At 47.2% G+C, this 12521-nt stretch overlaps 7 protein-coding genes across 7 annotated transcripts; 4 read left to right on the top strand and 3 right to left on the bottom strand.

The window, feature by feature from the left end:
- Positions 1-211: 211 nt before the first annotated feature.
- Positions 212-769, top strand: MYCFIDRAFT_197317 (uncharacterized protein; the record flags this gene model as incomplete). Its single annotated transcript, XM_007929348.1, has 1 exon — positions 212-769. The coding sequence occupies one exon, from the start codon at positions 212-214 to the stop codon at positions 767-769; it is 558 nt and encodes a 185-aa protein (XP_007927539.1).
- A 3287-nt stretch (positions 770-4056) lies between these two features.
- MYCFIDRAFT_30463 (uncharacterized protein) lies at positions 4057-5037 on the top strand (the record flags this gene model as incomplete). Its single annotated transcript, XM_007928750.1, has 2 exons — positions 4057-4803; positions 4843-5037. 2 exons carry the CDS (start codon positions 4057-4059, stop codon positions 5035-5037), a joined length of 942 nt encoding a protein of 313 aa, XP_007926941.1.
- A 356-nt stretch (positions 5038-5393) lies between these two features.
- Positions 5394-5636, bottom strand: MYCFIDRAFT_30141 (uncharacterized protein; the record flags this gene model as incomplete). The annotated part of the gene is made up of 2 exons (XM_007928743.1): positions 5394-5442; positions 5536-5636. Coding segments are annotated over 2 exons (150 nt in total), but the record flags the coding sequence as incomplete, so codon positions are not given.
- Positions 5637-6051: 415 nt separating this feature from the next.
- MYCFIDRAFT_77611 (uncharacterized protein) lies at positions 6052-6511 on the top strand (the record flags this gene model as incomplete). The annotated part of the gene is made up of 3 exons (XM_007928941.1): positions 6052-6191; positions 6248-6343; positions 6415-6511. The coding sequence occupies 3 exons, from the start codon at positions 6052-6054 to the stop codon at positions 6509-6511; spliced, it is 333 nt and encodes a 110-aa protein (XP_007927132.1).
- Positions 6512-6962: 451 nt separating this feature from the next.
- On the bottom strand, positions 6963-7669 carry MYCFIDRAFT_211542 (uncharacterized protein). Its single transcript, XM_007929347.1, has one exon. The coding sequence runs from the start codon at positions 7651-7653 to the stop codon at positions 7165-7167; it is 489 nt and encodes a 162-aa protein (XP_007927538.1). The 5' UTR covers positions 7654-7669; the 3' UTR covers positions 6963-7164.
- A 233-nt stretch (positions 7670-7902) lies between these two features.
- MYCFIDRAFT_154686 (uncharacterized protein) lies at positions 7903-9294 on the bottom strand (the record flags this gene model as incomplete). The annotated part of the gene is made up of 4 exons (XM_007929346.1): positions 7903-8574; positions 8629-8758; positions 8854-9023; positions 9100-9294. Coding segments are annotated over 4 exons (1167 nt in total), but the record flags the coding sequence as incomplete, so codon positions are not given.
- Positions 9295-10874: 1580 nt separating this feature from the next.
- Positions 10875-12404, top strand: MYCFIDRAFT_56433 (uncharacterized protein). The gene is made up of 3 exons (XM_007928870.1): positions 10875-10944; positions 11104-11727; positions 11781-12404. Exons 1-3 carry the CDS (start codon positions 10942-10944, stop codon positions 11916-11918), a joined length of 765 nt encoding a protein of 254 aa, XP_007927061.1. The 5' UTR covers positions 10875-10941; the 3' UTR covers positions 11919-12404.
- Positions 12405-12521: the final 117 nt, after the last annotated feature.

Raw genomic sequence — 12521 nt, 5'->3', positions numbered from 1 at the left:
GGGGCTTCCAGTGTTCACCACGAAGATTCCATTTCTAGCAGTCACAGTCAGCAGATTTTAATGTCCTCAGAAAGCTCAAAATCGTCTCGTCTGTATAAGAATCACGCTCCTCCATGCTACTGACAATGAAGAAGCAAGAATATCTACGGCCACACTGCAGCGAACTCTATCGACACTCAGCCTTCGTCGAGCAGTCGAACATACCGCAAATATGGACTTTACACAGCCAGGACCACTCTTCAAGGGCGCCAATTACCGCCTCGGCCAGACTTGGGGCGGCCCAAATGTCGTAGTGGACGACGTCGGCAATCTGCAGACAGACGTGAGCACATCGGAGGCCGCGATAACAGCGACGATCTTTTTCGGTATCACCATTGCAGGAGCCTTCGTGTCATACATCGCGGGAATGCTCTGCCATTTTATGATCTGGCGAGAATACAACCTTCGCAGTCCACTGGCAAATCTCTTCCCACCTGTGACAGCGATGATTTATCTCATTGCGGTCTGTGTGCTCCTGGACGGTCATCAGCCTGCGGAGGGAAGAGAGTCTGCGCATCGCGAAAGCCTTCAGACGCTTTTCTTGGACAGCTTAATCGTCCATCTGATCATACTGATGCTTGTTTGGCTTGTCACCTCTGTGAGAGACATGTGGTATTGGTTTGCCGAATTTTCGAAGACGCGCGATGCTCTTAAAGTCCAGGAGACAGCGGAACCTGTTGATGAAGAAGCTCAAGTTGGGATGAGCAGCGTGCCCATGCAAATGGAATGACTGCTGTGCTAGCAGCCGGGCCAAATATGGAGGAGCGTAGAAGGATGGGTTGCCGCAAGTCATCTATTGAGCGTAGATGCAGAAGGGAGTTGGTAGCGAAATGTAAAGAGGTCGAGCCTCGCAGGATTCTTCAACCAAGTACGACGGTATTCGAACTTCATCTGAACTTGTCCAGTCTGATGGGCTACTACATCTCCACAGTTAGCAGGTAGTGTCTCCAGAGCCAGAGCATTTTGTTGTCACTTCATGGATTGCGTCTCGGCTTCACGATGGGAACTAAGCTTGCACTCTGCCATTCCTCGGACTGTCCTGTAACGCAGGCTCCAGGAAGAATCAATAAGAGCGGAAGTATGCAGCTGCCAGCCCATGACGAGTTGAAGTTACGCGTTTGTTATGGTGACGAGATGGAGTTGCAGACCGCCGGCAAGAAGTGGCGGCCAGCTCGAGCCTCAATCCTCGCTGCCAGAAGCCATCGACATCCCGACTCTGCACGACAACACAAAAGTAAAATATCAACATCGGAAGAATAAGTCCAGAAGAGAAAGCACAGTAGAGGCAAGCACGGAGCTCTGGCGCAGCATTGAAGGAATTACGCCTCGTTGTATAATAAACATTCAGTCCCAGCTACCACTGAAGCCATGCTGGCACAACACCAACAGCAACTAGGAAGTGTTGTGGACCACTATCGCGTTCCAAGACTGGCAGCTTGCAATGTATTTGTTTTGATTACTAATCGTATATATATCTCAACTACCGAGGCTAGTAAACTTCAATAGCTAAAGGCTCTTAGACTCTATAACTATAGGCCTAGGTATCTTTATATTATATATAATATAGCTATTTATAAGGTTCTAGGAATACGATACTAGTTTTAGAGAATATTATAATTTTAGTTTCTATATATATCTATACCCTAGTTTATAAAGGAAAATTTACTAATCTTACAATTCTAAATTATAGTTATGCTTTTCTAAGTTATATAGTAGTTTGTTCTAGCTATAGTATATAGTTTAGTAGGGCTTAATATAAGTACTAGTATCTAAGTAGTAGTTCGCTACTAGTCTAGACGCGCGCTATTAATTCCCTTAGACTCTTAATTAGTAGGCTTTAAATATTTAGTTAGAAAATTAAATATATCTATAGCAAATACTAAGTACTACTTAGCTAGTCACTATAGTAAGAGAGAATAGAACTTTAGCTATATACTAAAATAGCGATTTAGACTTCTAACTTTAGTAGTAAATTTACTAGTAGTAAAAGTTATTAAACTTAGCTTAAAATATATAAATAAAACTTAATTATTTAGGCTATATATAGAATATATACTAAAAGAATAGATATACTACCTTAGTAGAGGCCTAGATATATTATATATAACCCCTAATTACTAGTAGCTATCCTCTAGCTAGTAAGTCTAGTAGTATAATTCTTAGAGATTAATAGCTTTAAGCTATACTATCTAGCTATTATAGATTTAGCTATTATACTAGTTATTTCTATTACTCGTCCTCCGATAAATTATATAGTTTAAAGTATAGAATACTAATTAAAATTACTAACTTCGAAATAGAGATAGTTCGATTAGTAGAGGTCGATTAACGGTTCGACTAATAGTTCGATTAATAGTTTAATTAATAGTTTAATTAATAGTTTAATGAATAGTTTAATTAATAGTTTGATTAATAGTTTAATAAATAGTTTGATTAATAGTTTGATTAATAGTTTGATTAATAGTTTGATTAATAGTTTAATTAATAGCTTGATTAATAGTTTAATTAGTAGTTTAATTAATAGTTTAATTAATAGTTTAATTAATAGTTTGATTAATAGTTTGATTAATAGTTTAATTAATAGCTTGATTAATAGTTTAATTAGTAGTTTAATTAATAGTCTAATTAATAGTTTAACTAACCGTTTAATTAGTAGTTTAATTAGTAGTTTAATCAATAGTTTAATTAGTAGTTTAATTAGTAGTTTTAGTTTAATAGAAATTTTAATTAGTATTTTACTAGTAGCTAGTCCCCCGATAAATTATATAATTTAAAGTATATAGTACTAAATTACTAACTTCTAAATAGAGATAGGTCGATTAGTAGGTCGATTAGTAGGTCGATTAGTAGATCGATTAGCAGTTTAATTAGTAGTTTAGCTAGCAGTTCGATTAGTATTTTAATTACTAGTAACGGTTTAATTTAAAATTTCGTTAGTAGTTTAAGAAGTAGTTTAACTAGTAGCTTAACTAGTAGTTTAATTAGTCGTTTTATTAGTAATTATATAAATAGCTTAATTAACTATTTAATTAATAGTTTAATTAGTAGTTCGATTACTAGTTTCAGTTTAACGAAAATTTTAATTAGTATTTTATTAGTAGTTTCTTTAATAGTTTTATTAGTAGTTTTATTAATAGTTTTATTAGTAGTTTTGTTAATAGTTTTGTTTGTAGGCTAGCTCGTAGTCTTGGTAGTTTACTAGTAGTTTTATTAGTAGTTCTGTTAACAGTTTTATTAGTAGTTTTATTAATAGTCCTATTAGTAGTTTTACTAATAGTTTTACTATTAGTACTATTTGAGTTATTAGTTTTACTAATAGTTTTACTATTAGTACTATTTGAGTTATTAGTTTTATTATTAGTTTTATTATTAGTTCTATTATTAGGTTTACTAATAGTTTAGCTAAGAGTTTATCTAATAGTCTATCTAATAGTTTACCTAATAGTTTAATTAATAGGTTTGTTAATAGTTTTCTTAATACCTAGTCCTACTAATAGTCTAATAGTCTAAAGTTACTAGTAGCTCTACTAATAGCTTTATTAAAATTAATAGTACTATTAGTAATCTTACTAATATTTTCGCTACGGGGACCTTTATACTAGTCGATAGGCTTTATATTTAGTAGGATATAGCTATATCTAGGTCTTTAGTATACGTTAAGCTCCTACTAAATTTTTATTAGCGTATTACGCTTATATCCGGGATTCGTTAAGCGCTTTCGATTTACGTTCTATGCTAAAATCCGGGGTAAGTTAAATTTCCCTTTAATATTTGTTTCGATTGACGTTCTACGCTAAAATCCGGGGTAAGTCAAATTTCCCTTCAATCTTTGATTGCATATTACTTCTGCGAAATTTCTTAGCCAATCATTTCGGTCTTGGCGGACAACTTGGATTTTCGCGGGCGGTGGCCGCGGTGTCTAGATTGGCAGCTGCGCTGCCAATAAGTCAAGGAAGAACATCAAGAACCGGACAAGATCTTATATTCCAAAATCGAAAGAGCTTCCGACTCCCCATCATGAAGATCGCCATTCTCCAATTCAATCCGACTCTGGGCGAGGTCGACCAAAACATCTCCCACGCCAACAACCTCCTCTCAACATGCACAACAACCCTCGACCTCCTCGTGCTCCCAGAGATGGCATTCTCAGGCTACAACTTCTCCTCCCTCTCCCACATCCAACCCTACCTCGAACCCACCGCCTCCGGCCCAACAACCCAATGGGCCGTGAAAACCGCCAAAGAAAGAAACTGCACCATCATCGTCGGCTACCCCGAAAAATCCGACGACGAAAAACGCTACAACTCCACAGTCACCGTCGGCCCCTTGGGCCAGATCCTCGCAAATTACAGGAAATCTTTCCTTTACTATACCGACGAAACTTGGGCGTCTGAAGGTTTCTTATCGACGTCTACGCACACACCTTTCTTCGCATCCACCATCTCAACGCTCTCACCCAAACTCCCGAATAATTCTCCCGTGGGGCATGGCATATGTATGGATATCAATCCCTATAAATTCTCCTCGCCATGGACGAATTACGAGTTCGCGACACATATGCTCAGAAATCGCTGTCATTTGGTTGTGTTGTCAATGGCTTGGCTGACGAGGCTGACGCCCGAGGAATGTTTGACGAATCCTGAGAGACCGGATATGGAGACGGTGGCGTACTGGTTAGAGAGGTTTTGGCCGTTAGTGGATTCTCAGCCGAGTGAACCGATCATTGTGGTTTTTGCGAATCGGTGCGGGAGTGAGGGTGGGGCGGTGGCAGAGAGGAGGATGGAACATGGGGAGGTGATTGAGTTGGGGGATCGAGTGGCTTATGCGGGGAGTAGTTGTGTTATGAGGTTTCAGATGGGGAGTGTGAAGTTGTGGGAGCACGATGTGGGCAGTATGAAGGGTGATGTTGGGTTGCTTGGGAAGGGGGAGGAGGGAGTGCTTGTAGTGGATACGGGGAAGGCGGCGGGCTTCTTGTTGCAGCAGAAGACGGGAGTGTGATGCTGTATGTGATATGTGTGCGCGATTTCAGCAGTGGCGTTGTGGTAGTATCATCATTTCAGGTGCATAGAGCTTCCCATGGAACGCAGCGCGACAGTAGAAAGTGTTTCTTCAAGACTTTGTCATTTGCATCATGCGCACTATCTTCTCAGCAGCAAACACGCTGGAATTCGTAGCAGCATTTCCCATCGCCCTGCCTCTTGCAATTCTCAACGCCTGATGTCCGTAACTGAATGCAGTGCCTTCCATGCTCTCTCAAACTCCCAGCTCACGCGGCACACGAGGCCGTAACCCTGATCGGTGACATTTTCGAAATTCGTGTCCCTGAGTGATGCTCGGTTGTTGTGGCGAGTGATCTAGATACCAATGCGAGTCTTGCGCCAGTGTCTCCTCTTGGCGTTGTAACTGCGGCCTCGTTAGTGATCGCTCTTCGATGCCAGTTTTCACCCTCTTCTGTGGCTGTCGATCTCTCTCTCTCATGTCACTGGGATATCGTACCGGATGGTGTTGCCAGTCCTAAGGCGAATCCACTGAGGAATTGGGCGGTTCTGCTTCTGCGCCTTTGCGAGCTTCTGCTTGGTGCGGAAGGTCTTGTGGGACTGTATCGCCGTTAGTATGCTCCGTAACGACCTCCATCTCCTCTCGACATGTACGCACAGGCATGTTGTCGGTGTGCCTCTCCGGTTGTCGCTGGGTGTGATGACTTCGCTGGGCAGAGTCGTCTTGGTAGAAAGCGACGAATTTCGTGCCAAGGTGCGGCTACCGCCGAGCGTGGGCGGCCTTGCCTGCCAAAATAAGTGGGACAAGTTGGATAATTGCCAAAATGCTGTGATTCCCCGGGGTCTGTCTGGGCGGTTGCTCAGCCGACGAATTGGTTGTTGCTCGATGTCATCGCCTGCGAAGATTTCAAGCAGTCGAGTAGCATAGACGGCAGACTTCTAAAGAACATACCACGCAAGACCACAAACCAACACACTTCTCAAGCACTCTACAAAAGCATACAACCAAGCAATCATGTCTCAATCCTTCGCTGCAGCACTCTCCGACCGAGACAGCAATGTCCAGATGACTTCGGGCGGGTCGAACCAGGTTGCGCCTGGGGAAGAGAACAAGCTGCATGGAGAGCAGCACAAGCAGGTCTCCGGACTTAATCGGTAGGAGATCAAGGTGGTGCTATTGACAGTGGGCTCCGTACTGAGATGTTACACAGCAAGGGTAACGGCACATATGTTTCCCCATCCGATGCCATCCTCAGCCCCGCCAGCCAAAAGCTCGCAGGCTTCAAGCAGAGACAGATCAACAAGCAGTGAGTCGAAACATCCTCTAACAATACTCAATCTCCTCGAGATATGGCAATAGTGACTAACATCCCTTCAGAACCAACAACAAGAATCCAACCGCTCGATCCCTCTTCAGCCGAACAGCCAGCTCCGTCTCATCGGGCTCTCTCGAGGACTCTAAAGATGCGCAGTAAATCCTACACTACGACCTGAGATGCGGAGGACACATTGCAGACTGAATTCGTTTTGCTTATACGCGATACCCCGAGAAATTGGCGTTATGGGAAATTGGCATTACGAAACCATGGATGAGATTGGACACTCTTTGTCGTCTTTCTTTTAGTATCAGAGATCGAAGATCATGGAAGCCTTGAAGAGGCAGGAATTGAATGAATTATGTCTGCGTTCATGCGTGTCTTGCTACACCGACTTGCCGATAGCACTCCTCCATGCATGCCGGGACGATCGAGCCAGAAGTAGTTGAAGCTTCCGGCATGCTTCATTCCAATGGCATTGCGAGTGTTCTAGAAGCAACCCGGTTCTTTCAGCGATATATTCGCATCGATCATGACCACCTGATAAGGCATTAGTGATAGCAGCTCCATGACCTGTGCGAGAGGAACAACGCTAGGCTCTGAATTATTTCAAGTAATGTCGTTCATTTAGGTTGGGCACAGGCTATAGGCCTCCTCCCTCTCATATAGTGTCTCGATTCTGGAGACCAGCTGCGATTCTCCTAGCAGCTTTAATACAAACACGGCCATAGCCCAGCGCAAACATCGGCTCAGCTCGCTGCAATGCTTTCGACTTTCCCATTCTTTCTAGACACCTCCCATGCATAACCATTCTAGTGTCGACTTCCATTCACGACAGCGCCAGAGATCTGAGCTCCAGGCTGTTGCAAGCCGTGCTGTGTGGCGACCGGCGTCGGGTACTGAGTCTGATGTGCTTCGCCATACGGAACCACGACCTTTGGCGACAAGGGCAGTTTCGTGGCCGGGATAGTGTGCTCAGCGACTGACGGCAGAGTCCCATTTGATGTGAACGAAGCCTCATTCTTGATACCATTAGCCATGCCTGAGTGCGGATCCGGTGGCTTGGGCGCGTCTCTTGTAGCATCCGGCTTGGTACCCATCTCCATTCCCGACTCGCACTTTGGATGCTGCTCTTCTCCGCGTGAAGGTGGGCTGGTAGGTGGCGTATCCTGTTGTGCTGGCGCACCTGCCAATGCATGCTGTGGAACCTTCAGGGTGACGACCAAGCTGCGAGACGCCCGCTCGGAGTCCTCGTCTTCCTCCTCACTGGTCTCCGAATCGGCGTCGTCTGCATCGTCCATCTTCTCATCTTCGTCATCACCATTCTTCTCAGAATCCCAGCCTCCATCGCTCTCAGCAGCGTTGTCTTCGTCGCTCATTTCATCAACGACATTGTAGCCGTCGATAAGCTTCCGCTTTCTCGGATTCTCTGACACGTGTGACATACCCCGAGCGGCTGCTCGTGAGGGACGGCCGCTTGCCCGTGGTGGTTCCGAGTCTGCTGTGCCCGATCGCATGCTCCTAGCATCAGAGTAGTCTGGACCCAGTTCATCTGTAGTCATGACATTGGTGCTGAGAAGGCTCTCTCCGTAAGCACCTTGACGAGGCTGCTTGATCTGCCGGCCAGATGCTGTGAAGCTGGGTCCAGCTTCGAAAGGTGTGCTGCGGTTGCTCTGGCCGCGTGTCGACCTCCTAGTAGATGTGGCATCCGAGTCTTCTCCGTCCTCGTTATCGTCGTAGGTATATCGCATGCGCTTGCCACGAGTGCGTCCTTCGTAGATGCCAAAGCCAGGCTCGGGTCGTGAGAAAGCTGCACGACGCTGTTGGCGGTATTCGCGACGCTGTCTCTTCTCCTGTGTCGCCTCAAACATGGGGATGGCATTGGTGATGCGTATACTCAGTCTCCTCGCTGCCTGACTACCATCCACCTTTTCAAGCTTCTCTGCCAATGCCTTCGCCTCTTCAATGGTGCCTGCCTGGTTGTACCAATGCGCGTTCTTGGTATGGCGACTGCCCTCCCTGTATACTCTGAAACCAGTATCGTCGAGTCCTTGGATCAAGAAATACCGTCTCTTATCGCCGTCTTGGCCCCATGGCTGGACCGATAAGGGCTGGTTCTCGTCGTCGTGATGTCGTTGCTGCTTGTACTTGTCTCTAATCATCCCGGATACAAGCTCGGAGGAGCCGAGTGCCCAGATCACGAGCGTACGGAGCAGATTGAGCTGCCCCCACAATCAGCATCTCTCATGTAGTGCCCTGTACAATTGCAAGCCTACCCTCTCCGCCGGATTCATATTGTTGAAGTCCTTGCCGCCATGCAGCGGGTTCTGGCCGGCCCACTTGTATGGCCATTGTGCCTTGTGCGAGAGGACTGCTTCTTCAAGCGCGCGTCCATAAGAGGTTCGCCTTTGCAATGTTCAGTCAGCCAACTTTGACCAACATTTTTGCTGCCACTATTGGCATTTCCTCCAACAGTATCCTCGCGCTTAAGCCTGACTTACTCAACTGGCTTCTTTCTATTCAGAACCAATCCCAGCAAGGCGCACAACAGTTGCTGCACTTCTGGACTGGGTATGCTGTCCACAACTCCTCTCTCGATATCTTGCGGTCCAAATTGTGGGCACTTGCCAGGGAAGCATTCGTTGAAGCGCGATCGGAACATAACGATAAACTGCCAGAAAATGTTAACAGGCGTGTCGATACGCGTTCAAGACGCGAACTTTCGCGCCAAAGCGTGGCCGACATACTGCAATGTCTGGGTTATCCGCGAGGACTTCTTCATGTGGTGGTGATGGTTCTCTCTTAGGCCGAGGAGGCGAGGCCTTTGGTGGAGGAGCGACCAACTTGGTAGCCTTCTTTGCTTTCAGAAAAATCGGCGCGAGTTTCTTGACCTCATCTTCTGGCGCGGATGATAGACCGCTGCTATCTGAGTCCGATTCCATCGTCGTGCGCGTGTTTGGGTGTGCACAAGGTGTGGTGGTCGGGATTGAAAGTCGCAGGGTGGAAGTTGGGTTGAGAGCAAGGGCGGGCAACGTCAGAATTCAATCTAGGGGAACAGCAACAGCCAATGACTAAGCTGGACGGCACGCAGACGATGATGAGGGTGGTGAAACGATGTTTGCTATTCACTCGGTCTATCTGGATGATGTACAAAGGCTGCCTGGCCCGAACTCGTCGATTTTCAGTGGCTCGACGGGTTCCTAGTTGTGATCGTCGCGATCTTGTGAGGAATGTCGGCTTTCAATCGCCAAGGTTGCGACCGGGCTATGCTTCTGCAGCAGTTTCTCGGGCAGCATCGACAGGAGATAGCGGCGACACATGCAATGACCAGAACCCAGGGCAAAGCCTTTGGGACTCATCTGGTGCGATATTGTTGACGTTGGTCATACGATCGCGAACTCCCGAGTGTTTGCTGAAGAGTCTCGAGCTTGGAGATGTCGCCCGGGCGAGTACGAAAAAGCTCCTCGCTAGACTGAGGCCGCAGCGGCTCTACTGAGATCTTGCGAGCATTGTGCTCCTGGCCGTGGCGACTCGAAGTTCTGGACCTCATACCCTCCAAGATGGCCCCCAACTGCGCTGCAGATATTGTGAGGCCAAAGGAATCCGCTGAGCTTGATAGCTTCATGAGTCTTGAGAGATCCATGGAAACAGACCCATAGCATGGTAATATTGCAACATCAAGGCCTTGAAGCACGCTCGGCGGGTTTCTGGTGCTTTCGCGCGGGCCACTGAGTTTATTCAGTAGTCTGATGACCGTATGTGGCCTGCGAAGAGTGTTTCCAAGGTGCATCGATGACGTTGTCGATGGCTTCTCACAACTCTTGATGACTGTTGAAATCTGAAGCCGGCCTTATGGATTGTTCGGCGTTAGTCTGTCCAAATGTCGCGAAGCTGCGCTCAGCTCGTTGACGGCCACAAATCTTCTGAAGTTCCTCATGCAAAAGTGCTTCAAGCCACCCAATACTAGAAATTTGGGCATCTATGGATGTATCGAGCTCGTCGGAAAGAAACAAGTAGAATACACTTGCCGTGGCATTTTCGAGGTCAGTTTAGCTGCAATTGTGGTGTTGCATATATGGAAATTTTCGCAAGTCCTATGAGACATAAATTTGCATTTATCGCAACGCGTTTGATGAGTTGTTGGAGCTGGTGGTATTGAGAAGACGCGTGAGAGGCTTTGGAGGAGGTGTGGGAAAGCGAGCGATGTTGACTCGAAGTGAGAGGCTGCAGTGCCAGAATTCACGCCCGCTGCTGCTCCTGTTAAAGCATGAATGATGTGAGTCTTTAGTACGCAAATCTCCAGTCTCACTTGTTTAGAAATGACTCTTGTATCGGTGGTTGAACTAATGGGGTTTCTTCGCATAAGATCACGAACGAAAGAAAGTGGTGCAATTTGCATTGTGGTGAGAGCTCTACCATGATTTATGGCGAGAATTCTGCTTGCCTGAGGCTGCACAAGCTTGGCAATCCCGCACAGAAGGCGCCGCACTAGCGCCTTCCTAGAATTCGAGCACACCCAAGACTTCGAAGACCTCAGCTTCGTCGTTGACAATCCATACCACGAAACCCATCCGCCCAGCGAAGTCAAGATGGTACGCAATCCCGAACCGACTCCTTCAATACGCCCCAGAGTTGCCGCCTACAGGAGAGCTTCAAGCGATGCGCAGAGCCATCCACTGGAGGCGGCAATCCCTACACTGAAGACACATTGAGAAAGAGATGGCAGCAGAACTAACAGTATTATTTCACAGGGTCGTGTCATTCGCAACCAGAGAAAGGGTCGCGGCTCGATCTTCACCGCCAACACCCGCCTCAACAAGGCCGCGGCCAAGTTCCGAACCTACGACTTCGCAGAACGCCATGGATACATTCGTGGCGTAGTCAAGGAGATCGTCCACGACGCCGGACGTGGTGCACCTCTCGCCAAGGTCGTTTTCCGCGATCCATATCGATACAGGCTCCACACCGAGACCTTCATCGCAAACGAGGGCATGTACACTGGCCAATTCATCTACGCCGGCAAGAACGCATCTCTCACCATCGGCAACGTCCTCCCACTCGGCTCTGTCCCTGAAGGTACTGTTGTCAGCAACGTGGAGGAGAAGATTGGCGACCGCGGTGCATTGGGCCGAACCTCTGGAAACTATGTCACTGTCATCGGCCACAACCCAGACGAGGGCAAGACCCGTGTCAAGCTCCCATCTGGTGCCAAGAAGGTTGTCAAGAGCTCTGTCCGTGGTATGATTGGTATCGTTGCTGGTGGTGGACGTACGGACAAGCCTCTCCTCAAGGCCTCGCGCGCCAAGCACAAGTTCGCTGTCAAGCGCAACTCATGGCCAAAGACTCGTGGTGTTGCCATGAACCCAGTCGACCATGTATGTTGTACCGACATGTTGACCACGAGGAGATTTGCTAACACAATTCGTAGCCTCACGGTGGTGGTAACCACCAGCATATTGGTAAGGCTTCAACCATCTCCCGCTACGCCGCACAAGGTCAAAAGGCCGGTCTTATCGCTGCCCGGAGAACTGGTCTGCTCCGTGGTACCCAGAAGACCAAGGACTAGACGCATCATTGAGGCTGGCGGTGTTGGAGGGAGTTTCACGGATTTGCGCTGCATCGAAAGCAAAGGCTTCATGGGTTATAGCGAGGCTGTGAAGGCATACAGCTACCTGCAGGAATCCTGTGCAGACCAAATGAGTTTACGTTCAAAAGCCATGTGCTCCTCCGCCCTCTGCTTTTTCTCAATCGATGTGCGACCACTGCCACAACAGATTCTGAAGCAGCATCACTCTACAGAGTCCGTCGAGCCCGGTGGCCAGAGACAGTAGCCAGCAAGACGTGGTGGCGAGCCTGGACACAAGTCTAGTATGACATGGAGGCACATTGGCAAGCCACAGCTTCGTACCAGCAGAACGTTGAACGTTGTGTGAGATTCTGTCCGCTGAACCCAAGTGATCAACTCTGCACTTGCATACATTATTTCTCACACAGGAACAGTAGTCGCTGCATCGTGTCTCGTCCACGTGTAGCCGAAGCAGTTCCATGCCACATTCGACACAGCCGCAATCATCTCACGCGCAATCGTAATCAATAATCGTACGTCAAACAAGCGCCCTTGGTAGCCGACCGGAAGCACAACCAGAGAAGGCTGGCTCGGGACCTGCGG

The sequence above is a fragment of the Pseudocercospora fijiensis genome (assembly GCF_000340215.1).
Source record: "Pseudocercospora fijiensis CIRAD86 unplaced genomic scaffold MYCFIscaffold_5, whole genome shotgun sequence".
Lineage (NCBI taxonomy): Eukaryota > Fungi > Ascomycota > Dothideomycetes > Mycosphaerellales > Mycosphaerellaceae > Pseudocercospora > Pseudocercospora fijiensis.
This window is presented reverse-complemented; position numbering and strand designations above follow the sequence as displayed.